This window comes from Nicotiana sylvestris, chromosome 12 (assembly GCF_000393655.2).
Source record: "Nicotiana sylvestris chromosome 12, ASM39365v2, whole genome shotgun sequence".
Classification (NCBI taxonomy): domain Eukaryota; kingdom Viridiplantae; phylum Streptophyta; class Magnoliopsida; order Solanales; family Solanaceae; genus Nicotiana; species Nicotiana sylvestris.
In genome coordinates, this window is record NC_091068.1 from 60134364 (window position 1) to 60160361 (window position 25998).

At 40.2% G+C, this 25998-nt stretch overlaps 1 protein-coding gene across 1 annotated transcript; it reads right to left on the reverse strand.

Annotated features, from left to right (window-relative positions):
- Positions 1 to 24477: 24477 nt before the first annotated feature.
- LOC138883099 (uncharacterized) lies at positions 24478 to 24852 on the reverse strand. The gene has a single exon (XM_070163760.1). The coding sequence runs from the start codon at positions 24850 to 24852 to the stop codon at positions 24478 to 24480; it is 375 nt and encodes a 124-aa protein (XP_070019861.1).
- Between the last annotated feature and the right edge of the window lie 1146 nt (positions 24853 to 25998).

Here is a 25998-nt window from a genome sequence, read left to right on the forward strand (position 1 = left end):
TCATCCCCGTGGTGTAATGTGTAGGAGATGTCATTCAGAGGTTTGTCAGTATGGTACCAATGTATGTTATGGATGTGGAGTTGAGGGACATCGATTAAGTTATTGCCCTGTCAGCCTAAAGTCACCAAGTAAGTCACTCCTTAGTACATCATTATAAACAACGCAAAATTTTCCTTGTTTTATATGTACATCCATATTGAAGAGCCTTCATGAACATGGTCTTAACAAAAATGTTGAATCACAAAACATTGCATGTACCTACTATTTGAATGAGATGCAGTATTCATGAAGCCTCTTGACCACAATTCTCTTATTTACGTCCTCTTGTGGAATTGAGTTCTATAATTGTGTCCTTGAATTGGTAATAACTCTAAGATTAATACTCCCCACTTGCTTTCCTAAATTCTCAACAAGGGACTATACCTGATGAATTTCTTACAGAACCCTTTGATTCGAAAGAATAACATCCGCTCACTTGTGCCTATGCATGCACCATCGTAAAGTTTACCTATGTGGTATCAAACCCAATGTAAGGCAGCCTAGTATTAAGATCTTTCTTAAGCCACTCTTTTTCTCTTTGGTGTATGTGACTCATATGGTTTGAATAGTCACTTTACTCCTTTATGATTATTATCGTGAAGTATTTTCACTATCTACTAACATGAGAGCATACCTCAACACCTATCATATATGTGCATGTCAATTGAAAGAGTTCACCTGTCCGCATAAAGTTTCTTAGAAATTTGAAATTTATCACAAATTCGTCACATGAAGATCTTGTTGTTTTCCCATCTCAGTATGGCTTTCATGTCCACCTAAATCGTCTCACAATAAGTAGCCCACTTTTTTCCTAGTATTGTAGTTTCCCATGAAGTGGCTTGGTATTACAGCTTTTGAATTATTATGGCAGAGACATGTCTAGCCCATAGCAAAATATTCATTCTCTCTAACCAATACATGAGTTCATCTTAATATTAAGATGGCCTAGCTCTGTGGTTTCACTCGTGAAAAGTTGAAACTATATTCTTTCAGATTTTGGCACATATCATGAGCATATTGATTTGAAATACACGTTTGTCGCACCTCTAGTTCTCTCATATAGGATCAACTATCGGAAAGGGTTAAGCTACATGAATGATAATAATCTCACAAGTGTTTGACTTCTTTTTCATCCTCGTGGGCTTGTGGCATATATTCCTTGTGTCAGTTAATGTTAAGAGCGTAACACAATTTCATGTATATTTAAACCCATATCACATTAAGTGTGCAGGAATATTCTTATTTTGAGTTAAACTGATTTTCTCCTACACTAAAGTAGGAAACTAGTGTCACATACTTGCCTATTCATCCTTAAAGATTTCTATTGTCAGTATACTAGTTAACTCTATGCCTCATTTGTCAAATCAAAGATGTCATCATAATGATTAATCATGTCAGCATTATAAGTAGTAAGCTTCATATCTCTTTCAATATATAACCTCATGAAATACTCTGCTCACTACATTGATGGATTCTTGAATAATTCCAGCCAAATCTCGAACCCTGTTGTTCCTCCGTGTATTAAATCTATGGGAGTTGAAGGTTCAAACATGTCAAAAAAGAAGCATCATTCCATGATCAAATATATTGGATAGGAAATTTTATCGTCATATTCATGCTAGCACATCCTAGAGTAATTGTTGAAGGTCGCCAAAGTTTTAGTTTGGGTGTTCACGTAGAGATTTAGAGTTAAAGAGGGTGAACGGGTTGTTATCAATACTTTCTCCATGAAAATGTTAGTTGAATTGTTGAGGAAGGTGAAGTAGGTGTACTTCACATTAGGCCTTATGGAATCTTGAAGGAAATAGGCCAAACTATGAGAATGATGTTTCCCCATCATTGCCCTCTCTGTACCAGGTGTTTCATGTGGCTATGTATAAGAAGGATGATAGAAATCTTTTGTCAGTCGCTCCGATAGAAAATACGAAGGTGAAATTAATGGGTAGTTGGCTTATGAGAGGTACCTGATTGTAATCCTTAATTAAACAGGCCTGAAATTTGAGAAACAAAGAGATTTTCTCCGCCAAGTGTTATGGAGAAGTCTGTGAGTCGAGAAGGTAAACTTGAAGGCCGAAAGTGTTGTGAAAAGAAAATATTTTCACTTGATTGTATAGCAAATGGTTGGGATTTGAAAGGTATTTTCTATGTGTTATGATTTAAAAATCTGCAGTTCATGTCTAGATATTATTTTGATAATGTAGTTCATGTAATGTTGAGATTAGTGATGTTGATATATATTGCCATGCTTTGTCGAGTTGTGGATGTGTTGTTAGGGTGGTTTTGGTGATTCTCTAGCAGGTGGATAAGCCCGATTACAGAGACTCTACCAAAAATTTTGAAACATTTGGGAGTTAGTCACAATATGGGGGCTTGAGTTATGTGAGAAAAGAGATAAATTATATTAAATGTTTGGGGCGGACTCTACTTCACATTCGAGGACGAATAATTCTAAGCAAGGGAGAATGTAAGTCCCCGAAAAATTTCGCTAAGGAATTTAAGGTTTCGTGGTGCTGAGGTAGGCTCATGTCTTTGAAAATTAAAGAAAATGAGACACGCTGTGAAATTTTTGGGTTGTACAATGCATTGGAGAGTTAGAGGTAAATTACTACAGAAAATGGCCTTTCTGCGATCCATTTTGTGATTGCAAAATCACTCCGTAGATATCTAAATAGATTGATGTTGCTAGAATTTGCGGAACATCATTGTAATGTAAGGAAAGCTCAAGAAAGGTATATTGGCTAAACTTCTCTCTTAGAATTGAATCCCACGGTGTTCATGAAATTTATATAAGTCCCGAGTTGTTCATTATAACATTGGCTATTTCGAATAAGCTAGTGTTGAAAGAAATTGTTCAATATGTATTCCGAATAAGCAAAGTTTCGAGAATTATGTATTCAAAACGTGTTCTGAATGTTTCTATCACGTTATGTTATCTTTGGGAATGTGTTCAAGAATTATGTGTGTATTAAAATGCTATGTCTTTGAGTCATGTTTCAAATGAAGGTTATGATGCCAAATTGTGTGAGAAAATATCAATATGCTTAAGACTCTTAATTGCTCATATGTGTACCTAAAGTCTTGATTGGAAATGCTTATTGTTGATATAATATAAAGATATTTGGAAGTAAAATAAGTGAATTGGGAATATAAAGTGTGGGCATCGTGCCAAGAAAGAAAGTTATACTTGTGGCCAACCCTGCCAATGAAATGAAATTATCGATGTGAGAAAGGTTATGAAATGAGCCTTGATTCAAGGGTTTTAAATGACTTCGAAAATAGATTTGCCTAAAGGCTTATGTACTCAAGTCCTGCCCAAATATGGTTGTTTTAACTAATGATTTGTCTTATAAGTATTCCCAACGTGTTTTGAGCTCTTACATATTTATGAGTTAAAATTGTGTATTTCCCTCTTTGGTAAATGTATTTCAAGAATAAATAGTGTGTTACCTATTTATGATTTTAACTTGCGCTTCGATTGCCAATTATTTTACTCCATTTATTGGAAAGAAGTCTATTGTGTTTAAAGTCTTCATTTCTAATGAGCTTGAAGTTGTGAGTTCTGGAATATTCTATATATTGATATTTATGATGATGACCTATGAAGGAAAGTAATGAAAGTGTGGAATATTAAATACAACCATTGTGCCATGAAAGAAAAATCATATGTATGGCCCAGAGAGCCAATGAAATAATGATGTTGCAAGTGGTTAAAAGAACCAATGAAGCTATATACGATATAAAAGGTCATGAGGTAAATGAAATTCATATTTATGTTTCCTTTGTATGCAAATCAAACACTCTTTTCTCCTTATTTGGGATGAGATTGATGTGATAAAGTTATTTCCCTTATTTCGAATGAGATTTATGATAGAAAAGGATGATGTCTCACATGAAACGGCCTAGACGATCGGGTCGTGATCGGACGCCATGCTGCACACATGGTGGTGACTGTATTGGAAATTCTAATTGACATTGTGATTGTGTTTGATGTCTCACGTGAGACGGCCTAGCCGATCGGGTTTTGATCGGACGCCATGCAGCACACATGATAGTGATTGTGTTGGAAATTGTAATTGAAATTGTGATTGTGGCTGATGTCTTAAAATAAGACGGCCTAGCTGATCAGGTCGTGATCGGACTCCATGCTAGAATAATGGTGGTATATTTGCACAAATATTGTTATTGTTCTTGAGATTATGATTGTGGTTGATGTCTCCAAATAAGATGGCCTAGTCGATCGGGTCGTGATCGGACTCCATACTAAATTCACGATGGTGTTGTGAGGTTGGCTATGATGTGTATATTGTGAACCATGGTACTGTGAACAGTGGTTTTGTGAATAGTGGTATTGTGAAATTTGGTGAATCGGTATTAAAGATCGTCTAACCAAAATTAATATTATCTTCATATTTTGATTATCATCTTCACCGCCTTATTTTTGTATTTTGAAAATTGTTACTCCCTCCGTTCCAATTTATGTGGACCTGTTTGACTGGGCACAGAGTTTAATAAAAAATAAAGACTTTTGGAATTTGTGGCCCTAAACAAGTAAAAAATGGCTCCAGAGTATTTGTGTGGTTATAAAAACTCCTCATTAAGGGTAAAATTGATTGTTTAAGCTAAATTATTTCCAAATTTAGAAAAGGGTCATTCTTTTTGGAACGGACCAAAAAGGAAATAGGTTCACATAAATTGGAATGGAGGGAGTATGTTTGTATATTGGCATTTTGTTGTGAAAGAGGACATTTAATCATACATACTAGGACTATTCAATGGTACTGATATTGCTTTTGCTGGGGTGCTGCATTTTTAATGGATGTAGGTGGTTCCACAACCGGCGGTATTGATCAGTGATCGTGGTAGACTCTCTTCCCATGACTTGGTGAGCCCCACTTTATTTTGGGGTCATGTATCTTTCATTCCTCATGTATTGTGTTTGAGGTATAGCCGGGGCCTTGTTGCCGACACTATCATAGTTCTCTGTTGTATCTGTTAGAGGCTCCTTAGACATAGTGTGGGTTGTGTATTGGCATTAGAAAAGTCAGCTTGTCATGATGTCTTTGAACACTTGTTGCACGTCCGCTATGAAAGTGTATCTATTTTGAGACTTAAAAATGGAGTAAATAATGGAAATGGAAATTGGTGTTGTTAATGAATTCCCCTCAGTGTTTAATTAATGAGATATATTTTCTCTTTATTCATGGATGAATTTGGGTAGAAGAAAACTTAATAGGCTTGGTCGGCCTGGTTCACTCGATTGAGCGCTGGTCGCGCTCCCCGAATTCGGGGCGTGACATGGCTGATGTTCCATATGTTAGGGCCCTTATAATTGCTTCCATCCTTGATGGCATTCCAGTGAATGTCTATTATTACGTCGTTCAGATGCTAAAGGAGTACATGTTTCAAGGTAGCTCGACATTGATGTTTTTGTCATTGATTACAAAGTTATGCCGGTGTGCGCAAGTTGAGGAGTGGAATGGAGATCATTGGATACCATTGGACAAACCCTTTCACCCATTGAGAGTGAACGGAGAAGGCAGTGTTATAAAAAGCAAGAAGAAGAAGATGGAGATTGTTGTAAGTGAGGGGTCCTCCTCACAAGCTATACAGGCCGAGGGACTCTTTTGGATGCTCAATTCCTAGATTGCCTCCATTCGTGACTTAGTGTCACAGCTCCCTAGTGGGCGCTCACACTCTCAGCCTATGTTTGACTACTATACTAGAGAAAAGATGAAGACATCCTGGAGGCCCCCAGAAAACCCAGGCCGAGTCTCATGATAAGTTAGCAGTTTTTATTAGCATGCTCGAGGAAGCATGTAGAAATATGACCAAGGCCCATGTCGATCTTCAGGCAGACTTTCAAAAATAGAAAGAGAAAAACAAGAAGAAGGGCAAGTTCATGGTAAAGATGTGGAGAGGCATCAAGGCCATCTTCAAATAGGGGAAACCGAACAAAAACATATCAATTAAAGACGAGGATGAATATGAGGAGTATTCTTTCTTGTCCGATGATGATGATGATGATGATACCGATGATGTAGCCGAGAGCTATGCACAGCAGTGATGAGCCTTTTCCTGCAGTCTGCTAGTCTGATGCAAACCTCAGGGAAACCCTCAAACTGTCTTATTTTATTCTGATATTATGCAGTGAGGACGCTGCATTATTTTTAGTTGGGGTAGCTTTAGAAAATATACTTTATTTGTACATCTATGCTTGACTTCTGCCCTTGCTATGCTTATTCTTTTATATGGATATTGTGTTCCCTTGCCGGACTTGTTCGACTATTGTGGATGATCATGTGCCCTTACTAGGCTTAGTTTGTGATTGGTGATGTATTTGCGGATTAGTCACTTTTGTTATTTTATTTTCTTTAGTAGTTTTTAGTTTATGTTATTTTTATTCTTTTATTATTAATCACTTTCGTTATTTTATTTTCTTTAAAAGTTTTACCTTATATTATTTTTAGTATTTTTTAATATATACTATTTTTATCTCTTTAGTAGTAGTATTATTTTTAGTAAATCTCCGTGAGTTTTCTTTATGCCACGGTTCTTTTTTGGAGAATATTTTTGTATTGAACTGCGTGAATTTTCCCTATGATGGATGGCGTGACAACTTTGCTAAGGGAACTAGTCTTGTTTAGTTATGTGGGGATTATTTGTTACTAATCAAATTAGTATTTTGTATGCAAGTTGTGAATTAAGATTACCCCTCCGAACTTTTTGTTGTAAATTGAAAAATAAGTTGCATGGGGAAGAATAATTTTTCTGATACCTTTTTGGCTCATTTTGTGACTCTTTTCCCACTAGTTGGCATGATATTTCTCTAATCATTCTTATTAAGAAGTGAAATTGATCCATCTTGACTAGTTCATGTGCCATATGTGTTAGCTTTTGCTAAAATATTCTTGTGCTTACTTTTATCATCTAGAACTTTCTCGGCTGGTCTTTTAATGATAATATTAATTATGATTGGTTGGAGGGTTGACCTTAGGCATTCTTTGTTATCTTTGTAAAAGCCTTTTACCCTTTTGAGCCAACCATTGCATAAATATTATCACTAGTTAACTCAATTTGAGTCTTTAACCTTTTCTTTGGCTACTATATTACAAACCTTTACCCTTCTTTTGAAATAATTCCCTCTTTTGAACACATCCCTCCTTGAATGTTAAGAATTAGCTAAAAAGCCTAAGTTGGGGGGGGAGGGGGTTGGTGTCAATTTGAAAATGGTAAAGATGTACATTGTATGGAAAAGCAAATACCTCAATATGAAGATACTCAAGCGCAAAAACAAAAGCAAAAGTAAATATATGTATAAAAAGAAAAGCAATGGAGTCTTGAGAAAATTACAGAAGAAATTCAAGGTGGTTCAATGTTGGTAACTAGAGGTCCATAAGGGCTATGTGGTTTAAAAAGAAGTAAAGTGCAAAGAGAAAGACAAATGTGAATAGTTTTCAAGGAGGGTATAGTCACTCATATTCCAAATGCATATCCTACCCTTCCCTAAGCCTATATTACAAGCTTGAAAAGTCCTTATGGGATATCCAACCAAACCCTCGAACTTTATGACACAGGCACGAAGCGTATCCTCCAATAACTGAATAGTGCGCTCGGAATGTCCGTCCGTGTAAGGGTGGAATGTTGTACTCAACTCAACTTGTATGCCTAACTCATGGTGTACGACCATCCAGAATCGTGATGTAAACTGCGTACCTTGGTCAGAGATGATGGATACCGACACATCATGAAGTCAGACAATCTCGCGAATATAGACCTGAGCCAGCTACTTTGAAGATTAGGTAGTCACTACCGGAATGAAATGAGCCGACCTGGTCAACCCATATACAATCACCCATACTGCATAAAATTTCTTCTGAGTCTGTGGGAGCCTAACAACGAAATCCATGGTAACTAGCTCCCATTTCCACTCAGGAATCTCAAGCCTCTGAAGAAACTCACCAGGTCGTTGATGCCCATACTTCACCTGCTGACAATTTAGGCACTGAGCTACATACTCCACTATGTCTTTCTTCATTCTCCTCCACCAATAGTGTTGTCTCAAGTCCTAATACATCTTATTGGCACCCGAATGAATTGCATACCACGAACTATGGGCCTCCTGCAGAATCAACTCAAGCAAACCATCCATATTGGGCACGCATATCCGGCTATGCATCTGTAAAACACCATCATTCCAAAAGGTAACCTCCTTGGCATTGCCGTGCTGAATCGTGTCCTTGAGGACAAGCAAATAGGGGTCATCATACTAACGCTCTCTAGTGCTATCATATAGAGAAGATGGAGAAACACGTAAGCTAGAACTCGACTTGACTTTGAAACATAAAATCTAACAAATTGGTTGGTCAAGACCTGGACATCCAATGCTAGTGGCCTCTCCATTGTCGGTAGATATGCTAAACTACCCAGACTCTCTGTCTTTCAACTCAATTCGTCAGCCACCATATTGGCCTTTCCGGGATGATATAGAATGGTGATAACATAGTCCTTAAGCAACTCTATCCAACTCCTTACCACAGTTAAGATCCTTCTATTTGAACAAATGTTGTAGATTATGGTGGTTGGTATAGACCTCACAAGGGACACCATACAAATAGTGCTGCCAAATCTTCAAGGCATGAATAATAGCTGCTAATTCTAGGTCGTGGACAGCATAATTCTTCTCATAAACCTCTAGTTGTCTAGACGCGTAGGGAATCACCCTACTGTCTTGCATCAACATAGTGCCGAGGTCAACACATAACACATTATAGTACATAGTGTATGACCCCGAACCGTATGCGATAACAACACTAGGGCTGAAGTCATAGCAGTTTTGGCCTTTTGAAATCTCCCCTCACACTCCTCGGCCCATCTGAACGGAGCACCTTTCTAGGTCAATCTGGTCGTAGGTGAAGCAATAGATGAGAAACCCTCCACGAAATGATGGTAATACCCTGCCAAACCAAGAAAACTTTGTATCACAGTAGCTAACGACGGTTTGGACCAACTCTGCACTGCTTCAATGTTCTTCGAATCTACTTTGATCGCCTCACTTGACACCACACGACACAAAAATGCCACTGAATCAAGCCAGAATTCATACTTTGAAAATTTTGCATATAATTTCTTTTCTTTCAAGGTCTGGAGCACAATCCTCAAATGTTGCTCATGATCCTCCCAACTCTGGGAATACACCAAGATATCGTCAATAACACAATGACGAATAAGTCAAGATATGGCTGGAATACATTGTTCATGAAGTGCATAAATGTCGCTAGGGCATTGGTCAGTCTGAATGACATCACAAGGAACATGTAATGACCATACTAAGTCATGAAAGCAGTCATCAGAATATCCAGATGTCGAATCTACAGCTGATGATAGTCTGGCCACAAATCAATCTTCAAGAACACTCTAGCACACTGTAGCTGATCAAATAGGTCATCAATGTGTGGCAATGGATACCTGTTCTTCACTATAACCTTGTTCAATTGCCAATAATCAATACACATGTGCATAGAACCATCATTCTTCTTTACAAACAAGACTGCAGCACCCCAATGTGACATACTGGGCCGAATGAAACTCTTATCAAGCAATTCTTGCAACTGCTCCTTTAACTCCTTCAACTCCGTTGGGGCCATACGATATGATGGAATAGAAATGGGATGAGTGTCCGGTAACAAGTCAATACCAAAATCGATATCCCAATTGGGTGGTTGCTTGGAAAATCCACCGGAAATACATCTAGATAATCTCTCACTACCGGAATTGACTCAATGGTAGGAGTGTCAATGCTGACATCTCTAATAAAGGCTAGATACGCATCACACCCCTTCCCAACCATCTCTTGTGCTTTAAGGAAGGACACAATACTTCTAGGAACATAATCCAAAGTACCCCTCGACTCCAATCGCGGTAAACCTAGCATAGCCAATGTCACCATCTTGGCATGACAATCCAAAATGGCATGATAGGGCGACAACTACTCCGTGCCTAAAATAACATCAAAGTCGACCATACTGAGAAACAATAGATCAACTTTGGTCTAAAACCACCAATAACGAATAAACTTGACCGATATACACTGTCAACAACAATAGAATCTCCCACATGCATGGACACATAAATAGGAGAACTCAAACAATCATGGGATATACCCAAATACGGAACAAAGTAAGATGATACATATAAATAAGTGGAGCCTGGATCAAATAAGACTTATGGATATCTATGACAAACTAGAACAATACCTGTGATAATACCGTCTGATGCAACCGCCTCAGTCTTATCCAAAAAAGCATAACACCTAGCATCACTCCCCATTTAGGGCGACTGCTAGCTGCCGGACCTCCACCCCTAGCTAGTTGTGTAGATGGAGTGGAAGTTGGTGCGGTAACCATGGCCTGAGAAGTTTGGGGACCCTGTGGAATACATAGAGCCTGAGTAGTCTGTGGAGGTGCACTCCTCTTGAGTATGAGGCAGTCCCCCAACATATAGCGATATCACCACACTCAAAGCAAGCTCTCGGAGGGCGTGGCTACTGAAACTAGCTCGTTCCTGGTCGGTTGGACTGACCGCCAAAAGCATCCCGTGTTGGAGGTTCACTAGACAGTGGCGGTGCATAACGGGAAACTGGAGACCTGTGAGTAGCCGGAGTACCACTAGAGGCTGGAAGTGTTAAATGGACTGGACGGCTCACATTGCCTCTACCATGGTGGGCTGCAATTAGGGAACGTGCACCACTGTGCCTGCCAGAATCACGAGGCCACTTGGCCTCCCTATCCTCTCTCTCCCGGCCCCGCATACCCTATAATCTCTGTGCGATCTCTACCACCTGCTGATATGTGGTATCAATCTACAATTCTCGAGCTATGCTAAATTTAATACCATAGTTGAGCCCCTCAAAAAATCGACGGACTCGCTCTTTGACTGTGGAAACTAAGGCAGGTGCATATCTGGAAAAATCACTTAAACTGACAACATACTCTGAAAGGTCAAATCACCCTGGTGCAACTGCTTAAACTTCGTGCGCCATGCATCCTAAAGGCTCTTGGAATAAACTCTCTCAGGAAAATCTCTAAAAACTAAGCCCATGTGAGTAAAGCTTCCTTAATTGGGCTACCCTTCTCATAAGCCCCCCACCATTAGTACGCTGGCCCCGATAGCTAGAAAAAAGTGAAAGCAACCCCGCTCGTCTCCACTATACCCATGATACGAAGAATACCGTGGCACTTCTCCAAAAAACCATATGCATCCTCTATAGGTAGGCTACTGAAAGTAGGAGGATGGTACTTCTTGTACCTCTCAAGTCTTTGCTGCTCTTCCTTAGACGTTGTTTCCCTAACCTCTGGCTAAACTGAGACAATCGGCTGCAGTGGTATAACCTTTAGAACCTGGTCAACATGGACACGCTGCTCTAGGGTACGGGCTGCGGGAGTCTGTGCTCCTCCCTCAGCATGATATGTGGTTGGTGCAAGTGGAATCAACCCCGCCTGAGCTAGAGTACCAAACATGCTTAAGAACTAGGCGGGGATCTCCCAAAGTTCAGGGGTAGCAACAGGTGCCTTAGGAGCCTGCCCCCCCAACTAAGGCAACTAGGGCTCCTCTATCGTAGCTCAGGCTGGTTCTCTGGCTACACCACATGCCCTTCCTCAGCCTCTACCCTGGACTGGACCTCTCACGGCCCCAGCAGGGGGAGTGGGTGTTTGACCATCAGATTTAACGGTGTGTGTACTCACCATCTGTGAGAGAATAAAAAGATAAAGTTTATGAATTCGAAGTCAACAAATTCTCATGATAAGGAATCAAAGAAGTGAAGTTTCCTATAGCCTTGTAGCCTCTAAAAGATAAGTACAGACATCTCTGTTCCAATCTACGAGATTTTACTAAACCTGCTTGTGACTTATAACACCTATGAACCTAGAGCTCTGATACCAAATTTTCACGATAGTAGTTTCCCTCTGTAGGATGTCGTGATAGCGCCTAATCTCTAAGACTATGTAAGCCTAACATACATGAAGAATTTAACTAAGATAATCATAAAACTCAAATTTATCAACAACTATCATAAAAATGACTATGCAACTCAACATGACAAAACTCCCCAAAATATGGTGATACCAAGTCACAAGCTCTAAATGAGTGTACTGAACATCCCTATACAATAGTATCTAATAAAAGAAGAATGATATAGAACTAGATAGAGGGTGACTCTAAGGCCTGCGGACACAGCACGTATGCCATCAATTCTCGGATCCGAGCTCGACTCACTGGTGCATAGGCTGGTATGAGGTTCATGGATCTGCACAAAAAGATGTGTAGAAGCGTAGCATGAGTATACCACAATGCTACCAAGAAAGTATCAAGCCTGGCATAAGTAGAATATTAACGAGATCGGGTCATGACACCTACTGGAATAAGTAAAGAGACTGAGAAGGTAAAACATAATATGATATCGAAAAATAGGGAAATGATACGAGGAAGAGATAAAACAAGAATAGCTACACTGAGACTAAGGCAATTAAGGCATCACGGAAGAAATACGTAATATGAATGCCAAGGAAATGATGCAATCAAAAATGCAAGTGATGTAAATGAAAGGTATCAACAAGAAGCAATATCGAGGTACCGCCTCGTAGTCTCATTTAAAAAATCAAATCACAACCTTTCCTTGTATCACTGCGAAAGCTTGGCATTTAGTTTTTGAAAATTATTTTTTTGAAATAGCTACCCGTGTTTTACTCCACCTTATCACATCGTGTGTCTTCAAGTAATTCCCCTACTTGCAACACGCGTATCAAACCCACCTTATCTTACCACATGCGTTTCAACTCCAATCTTTATACTACTGCATGCGTATTAATATCACAACGTATCGTAAATCGTACCTCAAGTGCCCAATATCGCAACCTGCCAAAGAAATTAACAACAATAATATTTCCACAATAAGTAGCTTATGGATCAATCACAATATTTACAAGAGTCTCAACAATAGCAGCTGAAAGTGAATAACTCAACAAGAATGGTATTTCAACAAATTTACAACTTTGCATCAATATGAATCACGGCCTTTATAACTCAACACCAAATTCAACAGAAAGATATTCCAAGAAATAGCAACTTCAAGTAAGTAACTCAACAGTTAAATAATGAATAATGAATACAGAGAACAATAACTTTAACTAAACATGTAAGGAAAATTAGCAAGTAAGAGACACGACAAGCATTAATGATATCAAGTAAAGCAAGTGAAGATAGACTACTGAGGATGAATATAACATGCTATGGAAACTCAATTACTGGCATGGAAAGAATTGACATAGCTAAAACTAATCAATTACCACATTTAGCCCGTGTAAACACTCTTCACCTTGCGTACATGACTTCCACATATCACAATTAATACAAGGCAACACCAATCCTAAGGGGTAATTCCTCACACTAAGTTAGGCAAGACACTTACCTCAAAACACGCTAACTCCATCACAACCCGAACCGATGGGCCGCGACGGGCAGCCCGTACCTTACTCAACCGAATACCAATGTAACATAACTTTCATATTATTCCATCATAGCAAATGAACTAGAGTAAAGCATGAGGGAATATAAACTTATACATATGAAGTACGGGCCTATAAGACCAAAATAATCACTCGTGTACTGAACATAGGCCGACAAGGCCATACAATCTTTTACGTATATGACATCTGTTACAAGCCTCTAAGAATATATAATTTTCGTAAAGGTCGGGACAGAGTCCCGCCATACCAAACAATACACATCTAAACCATACTGACCAAACAAGCAACTCTGAAGCAAATGGAGTGCACCAACATCTTCCGCTGAACTGATAACCTACTTGGAGGGCTCTCGACATGTCTATCAGGACTTGCGGGCATTAAATGCAACGTCCCCAGGCAAAAAGGGACGTTAATACGAATAATGTACTGACTATGTAAAGCACATAAATAAGTACATAACAGACAAAGGGGAAATATAAAGTAAATGACTCTACCTATAAGTCTGAATAACTTTGTAAATCATGAAATAATTGTAGTATCATGCATATGCGTATGAATGACATGTAGTGCATAGGTATATTATTCATAACATCATCAGCCTCTGAGGGCATCCCATCATATCATCTTGGCCACTATGGGCAAAATCATCAACGAATACCGGCTGATCAGGTGGTGGTGCGTATATAATGTCATAACCTTTCCTATATCCCATATACATATATATACGTATATAATGTCATCTGGTCATGGGGTCAATGTACATGAATGCAATGCATGAGAAGTACGTCAATAAAATCTCTTGGAGTGTGATAAGACCATTGTCTCTCTGATTAGTATCATTATATAGACTTTATCAACTTACATATTTTCTGAGACCCATGAATAGATGATAGATTAATATGACACATGAAAAATCAAGAACATAAGCATCTCTAGTATTTCTATGAATAGAGTCATTTATGGAAATTGCGCATTTGCTCGTTTCTTTTGTGTCGTATAGATCATGCCAAAAGAAAGAAGGGATAGCCTTAACATACCTGAGCTAGTTGTCTGAAAAATCCTTCTAACATACGACAATTGCAACAAAACTCGTGACGGCAAGATTGGAGTAGGGAAAAATTGATATGATATTCCTGAGAAAGATTGTACCTAGCTCTCTCTGAATCGCAAAATTCCGTTGCTATTATCTTATGAAATCTCATATGAATTTTTGAACAAATTCCGTATGATCATATTTTTGAATTGGTCTCAACCTTGTAAGACACTTACTGATGCAATCATTTTGAGAGCCTTATGGCTTTTCATGAATTTCATCTCCTTTTGAACAATCCAAACCATGAATTTGGATAAGTCATTCCTTAATTATTTCTTTAAGGGTTGACACCTTGCAAAGTTATGCAAGAGTCACATAATGACTCATGTAGGGGATGCCACATTTTTGGCTTTGTCGTTATCCAAAGATTTCAATTAATCAATCCACTAATTATTAATTAACTTGTTAATTCCCCCATTATCCAATAATTCACATAATTATAAATTATCTCAAATTACTTAAAATGCTTACTCACTTTTAACACACCTTATACACCTTACTATCATGGCCATGTGGTACCTTGTATGGTACTAGTCCATAAATATCAGGTATTATATAGCTCGGACCATATTTTATCCCAAATTATCAAACTTTGACGAAATTCATTTTCTTCAACTTGCTTACCCTCTCACATTCACGAACTTACTCGTCACTTGGTTGAAATAGCATAATGATTATAATCTCAAAATAATCACATTCCCAAACTTGTGTTGATTAAATTATCACGAAACTTTAATGTACAAAAAAAATGTGGGATGTAACATCTCATTTCTAAGATTTCATCAATTTATTTATGGCGTACTTCCACGTACGAAAATATGGGGTGTAACATCATTCCCCCCTTTGGAACATTCGTCCTCGAACGTCATGTAGTGCATAGGTATCATGCATATGCGTATGAATGTCATGTAGTGCATAGGTATATGATTCATAACATCATCAGCCTCTGAGGGCATCCCATCATATCATCTTGGCTACTGTGGGCAAAATCATCAATGTATACCAGCTGATCAGGTGGTGGTGAGCATATAACACCATAACCTTTCCCATATCCCATATATATATATATATATACGCATATATAACGTCATCTGGTCATGGGTCAATGTACATGAATGCAATGCATGAGAAGTACATCAATAAAATCTCTTGGAGTGTTATATGACCATTGTATCTCTGATTAATGTCATGAAATAGACTTTATCAACTTACGTATCTGTTGAGACCCATGAACAGATGATAGATTAATATGACACACGAAAAATCAAGAATATAAGCATCTCTAGCATTTCTATGAATAGAGTCATTTATGGAAATTGTGCATTTGCTCGTTTTGTTTGTGTCGTATAGATCATGCCAAAAGAAAGAAGGGATAGTCTTAACATACCTGAGCCGGTTTTCTTGAAAATCCTTCTAACATACGACAATTGCGACAAAACTCAAGATGGCATGATCGGAGTAGGAAAAAATCCATATGATATTCCTGAGAAAGATTGTACCGTGCTCTCTCCAAATCGCAAAATCCCATTGCTATTATCTTATGAAATCTCATATAAATTTTTGGTTACAAATTCCGTATGATCATTTTTTTGGATTGATATCAACCTTATAAGACACTTACTGATGCAATCATTTTGAGAGCCTTATGGCTTTTTATGAATTTCATCTCCTTTTGAACAATCCAAATCTTGAATTTGGATAAGTCATTCCTTAATTATTTCTGTAAGGGTTGACACCTTGAAAAGTTATGCAAGAGTCACATAATGACTCATGCAGGGGCTGCCACATTTTTGGCTTTGTTCTTATCCAAAGATTTCAATTAATCAATCCATTATTTATTAATTAACTTGTTAATTCCCCACTATCTAATAATTCACATAATTATGGACTATCTCAAATTACTTAAAATACTTACTTATTTTTAATACACCTTATACACCTTACTATCATGGCCATGTGGTACCATATATGGTACTAGTCCATAAATATCGGGTATTATATAGCTCGGACCGTATTTTATCCTAAATTGTCAAAATTCGACGAAATTCATTTTCTTCGACTTGCTTACCCTCTCACACTCACGAACTTACTTGTCACTTATTTGAAATAGCATAAGGATTATAATCTCAAAATAATGCCATTCCCGAACTTACGTCAATTAAATTACGATGAAACTTTAATGTACAAAAACAATGCGGGATGTAACATCTCATTTCTGAGCATTCATCAGTTTTATTATGGCGTACTTCCACATACGAAAATATGGGGTGTAACAAACTCAATCCACTAGTAAGATTTTCTCGCGATTATCCAACTCGGAACGGCTCGATTCTAGCCAAAACAATTTTATACCATAAATACAAACTATGGAAGTTATTCCAAACAATAAAGTTAAAATCTTTAAAGAGAAACAAAAATTCAACCTCGGGCCGGCGCCTCGGAACCTAACCAAACGTACAAAATTTGAATACTCATTCGATGACGAGCCCAACCATATAAAAATTACTCAAATCCATCTTCAAATCGCCTTTCAAATTCTCAAATTTTGGTCGAAGAAGTTTCACAATTTTTTCCCAAATTTTCCAACTCAAATCATTAATTAAATGACAAAAATAACAATCGATTCATGTATAATAGCCAAATCCGAGTTAGAATTACTTATCCCGATGATTTTATTAAGAATCCCTCAAAACATTACCACAAATCGAGTTCTCTAGGTCAAAAGATGTGAATGGAATTAAACACTCGAACACACCCTTTACTGCCAAGCGATTTCGCACATGTGAACCCTCAGCCGCATCTGCAGCCTCGCACCTACGGAATTTTCATTGCAAGTGTGGTCCTTACTTAGGTCAACTCCCTTCACTTCTGCAAACAAATGCTCGCTTCTGCGAGCCCGCTTCTTTGGAATTTCGGCCGCACATATGGTCCTTCACAAGCCCTCACAGTTCCACTTATAAGGAAGAAAACTCGTGCATGGAGATGCCCATTTGCACCCAGGTGTCTGCACCTGCGACCCAAGCATGGGCTAGCCCTTTCTACTTATGCGCCACTCCACTCGCACCAGCGAATCCGCACCTACAGCCACTCCCCCCGCAAGTGCGATGACACCAGAATAGCTGAAGCTTGAGCAAAATAACTAAGTCCAAAATTTGTCCGATTTCAATTCAATTCACACCCAGGGCCCTCGAAACCCCGTCCGAAAGTACCAACAAGTTCCATAACACAGAATGGATCTACTCAAGGCCAAATATCATATCAAACAACATTGATTTCGATGAATCGCAACCAAATTCAAGCATATTAAAACTATTAACATCCGACTTCCAAAACTAACGTTGATTCATATTAAAACAACTCTGATTAAACAAAAATTTTGCACAAAAGTCTTAAATGACATGACGGACCTATTCCAACTTCCTGATTTCAATATAGTCAATTCCTTGTTAAACTTCTCAACCTTCCAAACCTTCACATTTCTAACCTTCGTCAATTCAAGTTGAAACGACCTACGAACCTCCAAATCAACATCTGGACACGCTCCTAAGTCCAAAATTACTATACGAAGCTTTTGGAATCATCAAATATCCATTCCGGAGTCGTCTAAACAATAGTCAAACTACGGTAAACTGCTTCAACTTAAACATCCAACTTGGGGAGTATGACGAGGCAATTGGGAAACGAGGCTAAATATTCAAACAATCGGCCGGGTCATTATGGATTTGCATATGAAAATCCTTCAAGCTTAAAATTTTTAGAATTAGGATACCCAAGGCCATATGTGGTAGTTACAATGAGATATCTTATATTCGTTTGACTGTTGTCAAATGAGACTCTTTAGGGGATGAATGAAACTTGGCACATTTACACATACTAAACATTATCGGGTCGACTAGAAGTTTGATAAAGTACTTATTCAATCATTCCACGATATTTTGATTCGTCCACCACCTTTCGTCATTCATCTTTGTCAAAGTGGTAGATGGGCTAATAGGAGTTCCAAGAGCCTTTTCATTTCTCATTCCAAAGTTTTGTATCGGGTCTTTTCTGTATTTGGTCTAACATATAAAAGGTCCCTTTTATGATTGATGTATTATGTTCGAGGAAGAATGTTAGTTCTTCTATCATACTCATTTCAAACTTATAATATAGAGAATTCCTTACATGTTGTTCGGGGCATGAGTTAAGGCCATATCGGTATCATAATTTTTTTACATGGTTGAGACGACGGTCACCGAGCACTTGATAAAATGTGTCAAAAATTCAATCACGTACCAAATTACGAGAAACTAAGTTTAAAATGACAGTCCTCAAACTATTACTTAGATAAGGCACTCAACCTATCAAGAATTCTACAATAAAAATAATGATTTTAAAAATAAGAAAAAGAGAACCTATAGTAAAGTCAAAGTTTCTACCCAGACTACACATTTCACCTTTAGTTCATTTTTTACTTTTGTTTACGGTGAAATCGGAGGGTCCAATTCCTCGTCATCAAGGCACCTCAGAAGATTGTCTCGGAGCCTCAAGCCTACAAGGCTATGGTCGAGTTTCCTCCCTCGAGGTTCATCGACGCCTGACCTTGGGACAATGTTGACCACGGCTATAGTAGAAATGGGGAGTTCCCAAGGTACACGGCTAGGACTGACAGAGCCTAGTGGACTACCCTAACCCTGAATCAGGGTATCATCTACCTGTCACATCTCCGTTTCTTTGTCATTAATGTATTTTGTACTATATTGGAATTCCCCTCCTATATAAAGGGGATCCTTGTCATCTTGTAAACCCATGTTGCTTCAGTTGCTCCACACGAAATATAAAAGAACATTTGCTTTGCTCTCTAACACATTCTCTTGATATTATTGCTTCCATTTATTATCTTCATTGTTGTTCATCATTTATTTCTTATTATTGATCATAAAGAGCCTTCGTTCATTTTATTATAACTGTTAGTCATACTTCGACCACCTTCGATAGCTCCCAACCGAGCTCCGGAATCGGCCTCGAAGCCCCTAAATCGACAAGCTTGAGGCCCCAATTGTTAACCTAGCGGTTTGGTTATCACTTTACTCCAACCTCTTATCTCGTTTCTAAACCTCACACATAGCATCAACTGCTTAACAACTAGCATAAAAATAGATCACATATTTCTAGAGTCACATAATCAAATTTAATTGTTATTACCATTTTCACAGTAACCTATCAGCTAGCATAAATTTGTTATTACCATAATCAAATTTAATTGTTTGGCACCCACCGTGGGGCTAAAAATAATAGTGATTATTTTCTTGCTGGTTTAGCTACACAACGCAAGTTATCTTTCACGCTTTTTCTTGTCCAAGATCTTCGATTTCAGGTTAAAATGTCCGACTCAGTAAACAACAATCTGGAGAACCACGGAGAAAATGGCGTAGGTGTTCCAGGTGCTGGCATACCACTGCGAAACCCTGAGAATGCGCCAGAACCAATCCCCGTGGGCGCGGTTTTACGTGATGCTCAACACGTCGATGTAAGCTCCCACACTAACAGGAGCGTGCACCAAGGAGATCAATAAGAAGCTCAGAAAACCCCAACTAAGGAATAACGGGAGGTTAGCCTTCATGTTATTTTTGAAATGTTGTCGACACAACAGTTGGCTATTGCTAAGCTACAAAGTTACCAGAAAACTCCTAGCACGGTAGCATCGGGGACAGCTCCCCCAACCGAACAGGTACCAGAGAAATCGAGCAATAATGGGTCGATGACTGATTATGTCATCATAAAAATGCTCGAGGACCTCACCAGAAGGATTGAATCGGGCGAGAAAATGATAGAAGCCAACGACCAAAACGTCGAGACCTACAACTCCAGGGTCGACCAAATTCCAGGCGCACCCCCGATCCTAAAATGAGTAGATTCGAAGAAGTTCATACAAAGGCCATTCCCAGAGGAGGCATCTCCAAAACCCATCCCAAAGAAGTTCAGAATGCCAGACCTTCCGAAATACAATGGAACATCGGATCCCAACGAGCATGTCACCACCTACACTTGTGCGGTAAAAGGCAACAACCTAAGAGATGATGAGATTGAATTCGTCTTACTAAAGAAGTTTGGGGAAACACTCTCGAAGGGGGCCATGATGTGGTATCACAACCTAGCTCCTAACTCTATAGATTCATTTGCCATGCTGGCAGACTCCTTCATAAAGGCACATACAGGTGCTATCAAAGTAGCAACAAGGAAGTCTGACGTGATCAAGATCAAGCAGAGGGAGAATGAAATACTGTGAGAGTTCGTATCTCTCTTTCAAATGGAACTACCATAGGTCTCCGATGACTAGGCAGTGCAAGCCTTCACTCAAGGTCAGAATGAACGAAGCTAGGTGGCTTCAAAGCAGTTGAAACAAAATTTGGTCGAGTATCCCGTTGTGACCTGGTTGGACGTCCATAACCGATACCAGTCAAAGATCAGGGTCGAAGACGACCATCTAGGGGCCCTCTCAGGCTTAGTATACCCAAGCAAGCTTCTGGCAAAGGAGCCAGCCAAACAAAGAAAGATATCAGTTGTACATTGAAGACAGAAGGAATGCACCGAGGCGCAACCCACCTTGCAACGATCGAAGGATACACCGAGGACAGAATCCTTGGGGACTCATCAACAGAGTCAGATTCGATAGAAACGTAGGGCCAATGGAGGCACCTCACTAATCAGAATACAACTTCAATGTCGATGTATCGGACATCGTGTTCGCCATCAGTAAAATCAGAGACACTAGGTGGCCTAGGCCTGTACAATCAAATCCTTCACAAAGGAATCATAACTTAGTGTGTGAATTCCAAAACATGCATGGCCATAGGATCGAGGATTTCTACCAGCTCCGAGAAGAGGTAGCCCGGCTACTTAACAAAGGTCATCTCCGGGAATTCCTCAGCGACCGAGCCAAAAATCAGTTCCGGGAAAGAGAGGCGGACAAGAAGAACGAAACAAATGAGCCACAACATGCCATCCACATGATATTGGGAGGCATCGATGCCCCGCAAGAGCCCGTGATAATAAGGAAAAAATATACAACACCAGAGAAAAGTGTACCCGACTGTATATAACCGAGGATGCCCTTACATTCAGCGAAGAGGAAACCGAGACCTTGTCTCAATCCCACAATGATGCATTGGTAGTTTCAAATAAAATGTGTACTAGTGGATCCAGGTAGCTCGGCCAACATTATAAGGTCGAGGGTAATAGAGAAGCTCGGACTGCTTGACCAAATCGTGTCCGCCACTCGAGTCCTCAATGGATTCAACATGGCAAGTGAAACAACTAAAGGAGAAATCACCCTCCCAGTCAACGTGGTCGGCATAACCCAAAACGTCAAATTCTATGTCATCGAAGGAGACATGAGGTACAACGCCTTGTTCAGGAGGCCGTGGATATACTGCATGAGAGCAGTACCATCCACCCTTCACCAAATGATGAAATTCTCGACAAAGGATGGAATTAAAACCGTCTACGGGGAACAACATGTAGCAAGAAAAATGTTCATGGTGCACGATATGGCGCCGGCACCAACACCTCCACCCGCGAAGGGGCCAAAGGGTAAATATCTACATTTTTGGTTAATCCCGATTAATCGAGTAACCCTTACACAGGCGCCCGACCTCACAATCGAGTAGAACAAATCGGACCTCGATGTCACCGGCACATCCCACACTAAGGTATAACCTCTCCCTTTTCATTTTTTATTTAACACTAACCCTTACACAGGCGCCCGATCGAAGCAGTCAAAGCGCTAACCTAGCCCGAAGACCTTGAGGTTTCAAAGTATCCATTGCACTCTTTTCCTACGACTGAGTTTTTGTCCGGAAAAGGGGTTTACCAGCAAGGTTTTTAATTAGGCAACATTCACATGCTACCTAAGGACGACTCGACAAGTATTCAAGGCTTCCATTGCAATCAACCTCGAACACTGGGGGGGCATCCCCCCGAAAAGCCATTCACTCGGAAAAGCTAAGAAATGCCAAATAGGGTCCCAATAGGAAAATGATGTACCAGTCCAAAAGGTCGAACGAACCGTGTCCGTATAGCCAGGCCATCAGTGGCGAAAACATGTACACTTGTACCAAGTAATCAAAGAATATCTTTTATCAAAGCATCTCACACCCCAAATGAAACTCGGCACCTTTACGAAAATGACTCTTCCGATAAGACGTCCCGAGCACTCGGGGACTGGCATCAACAATTTAACATCTGAACGACCTCTGGGTCGGGACTCCAAACTCATAAGCCCTCAGTGAGGCAACATGAAAATCACGAAACATCTCCAAAGCCGAAAGTGTCCCAAACACTCGGGGACTGACGCCAAAATCTCAAAAATCGTATGACCTCAGGGTCGGAATCGCCAAAATCGTAAGCCCTCAATGAGGCAATAAAAAGTTTACAAGTAATGGCTCCCGAGTTAAGAAACCCTCGACAACTTGAGGACTGCCATCAAGCGCCACCTCCATCGACTTATCAAAACCCAAGGTCGAAAGGCCACATACGGGCAGCATCGGTCTTGTAAGACATACATAAGGCAATAGCAATATCTGCAAGACCTCAAGGAAGGCATGAATAATACTTGTACCAAGTATCCAAAACTATAAGACCTCAAAGGCATGTAAAACTGTAAGACCTCAAAGGCATGTTAAACTATAAGGCCTCAAAGGCATGTAAAACTTGTAAGACCTCACTAAAGGCATAAACCCGATCTCAAAGTTTTGGCTACATATCAAACTTGTAAGACCCCTAAAAAGGCATACCCTCGATATAGATGCCGAAACTACTTCACTCGGGACTTAAAGGCTCTGTCCGAACACAAATGACTCCAATCACAAGGCTGTACCAGCCAAACTAACGTGATTCGAGGACGCCCGACCGTCGCTACAAAATCACAAGCCTTTAATTACTTCGAATCTACTTCAAAAAGAACCGGTTAAATAGGCTACCCTAGACATAGGAAAAATATCTTCGACCATGTCAGCTGTAAATCATAGGCTTCGAGATACTCATCCTTCGAGCCAAACCTCCTGAGGTGCTCGATTATCGCCACATAATGCCTCGTAATTGAGGTTTATATCGAACCGTCGAAGAGTCAGGCAACAAATATTTGAAAAAGTCCTTAACGAGGGTAAAATAAAGCCAATAAAAGGCCCATAGGCCCAAGATGTAAGAGTCATTGTCGCCAGCCCACACTAAAAGGCTGCATCGGCCCAAGGCATAAAAGCCATTATCGCCAGCCCGCACAAATACAAAACTTGACGGTCGAATGAGCTCGACTCGAAATACGATTCAGAGATTGAACCCAAAATAGTTAACTGAATATGCCTAAGACCAAGGTGTAAGAGCCATTGTCACCAGCCCATACTAAAAGGCCGCGTCGGCCCAAGGCGTAAGAGTCATTGTTGCCAGCCCACACAAAAGTTCGCATCGACCAAGCACGTAAGAGCCTACGGGCTAGCCTAATAAGCCCCAGGGCCATATCACGAATTTAAGGATTCATACCAACTCAAAGACCAGTTCACTTGGCCAAATTCGAGACAGAAAGAGATACAGAAGAAATAAAGCCGCAAGATTTTCTTTTATACACATATACGAAAAAATGCAATCTCCATCTACAAACATGCTTTGAAAATGCTATATACAGATGGAGAAATCTACACCCCCTGGGAGCTATGGCCTGTCGGCCTCGTCTTCTCTTTCTTCAGCGTCGGATAGAAGTAACCGAGCATCATGCTCATCCGCCCTCACTCGTGCCAACTTTACCGAGAGGGCGAAACCTCTAGCACGGATCTCCTCGAGGATATTTCTCTAAGACATGCAATAAGCATATTCTTCAATCCTCTCTTCGCAGTCGAGGATCCTTCTCATCTCAGCTTGAGCATCGGTAGCGTCCTTTAAATAGATTGTCATCTCCTGGTCAGCCTTAGCTCGGCTCATTATGGCTTCAGCCCGGGCATCAACGATCTCAGCCCTAACATTCGAAAGCTCGAACTCGAGCTTTGTAATCATATCAGTTTGAACCGAAGGGTTATCACGAGCTAAGCAAAGTTGAGCCTCAAAAGCGGGAACTTTAGCCAAAGCACCCTTCCCCTCTAAAGCCTGAGCCTCCATCCGAGCTTTTAGCTCATCATGTTCATGCCTGGCTCGGCTAGCTTCATCCCTAAGGCACTCCGGGGCCTCCATCTTTTTCTTCAACTGAAATAAATGAAGCGTTATCCTCAGAAGCTAGAAGGTGGAATGTATGCTCACCCTGGGACAGAAAATTATCTGCTTCTTCTAGTAGTTCTCATAATGCAAGCTCCGGCTCACCTCATACCACAAGTGTACCAACTCGACTTCCTTTTCATTGCAAAGGAGACTAAGGGATCTCTCCTCATCCAGAGCTTTCTACAGCCTGGCGTCACGACAAAGCAGCCCGGACCTAAGCTTGTCGAAGGCCTGTAAAAGAAAACCCAATAAGTAAGGGAAGGCGCGAAGTTCGAAAGGCCTGTGCCGAAACTCACCACGAAGTAAAGCCGCTGGGCTTCCTTGAAGGCCGAGCACACATCTACCAACCTAGTTCCCTCAGCTCTGAAAGGATCAACTCCGGTCGAGGCATAGTCGCTCGATGTATGCGACCCCAGGTTTCTAGTATCCCTCAAAGTACTATCAACGGAAAAAGAAGGCAACAACAACAGTGAAACTATCTTTCCAGAACCAGGAACCACGGACGCGGCAGGCTCGGACAATGCTTCCGGTTTGAACCCCCGATCCTGTTTTGCCTTTCTTTGAGCGACATCGCGATAAAAAGCATCTCTCGCTTATTATTGTCATTCCTTAGCTCGAAAGTTGGCAACCCTTACCCCTCTTCAGAGGAGCGTGGCCTTGCCTCGGAAGGCTCTCCGATGCCTACAACAGCAAGATTAATACGCATACAGGGAAAATGCCTCTCCAAATGAAGGAAGGGAAAGAAAAAAAATAGCACAACATGCACCATGATGTTTTGCTTCCCATCTGCCCCGGGACAAGGCTCACCACTTGCGCTCATCACAGTTCGAGTGTGTTGCCAACTTCCGAACCCAATCCGGAAAATTAGGAACATCACCCAGCGCACATAAAACTGCTGTAGAAAAAGAAAAGAAGGCACGGCTACGAAACCAGTTTTCGCCATAGACAAAATTGAGAAGATACGGAATGCACCACTTACATGTATAGTTCCATTTTTCAAGGAATGGCATAAGCTCCACGGGGATAATGTCAGTGGTCTGCACTCAGACGAAGCAACTCATCCACTCCTGATTTCCATCTTCCTCATCATCAACAACAAGGGTGTGGTCGATCGGTATCGCA

What these genes read in the sequence shown, in the direction of transcription:
- LOC138883099 (XM_070163760.1), bottom strand. Translation starts at nt 24,852, where the DNA reads ATGGAGGCCCCGGAGTGCCTTAGGGATGAAGCTAGCCGAGCCAGGCAT.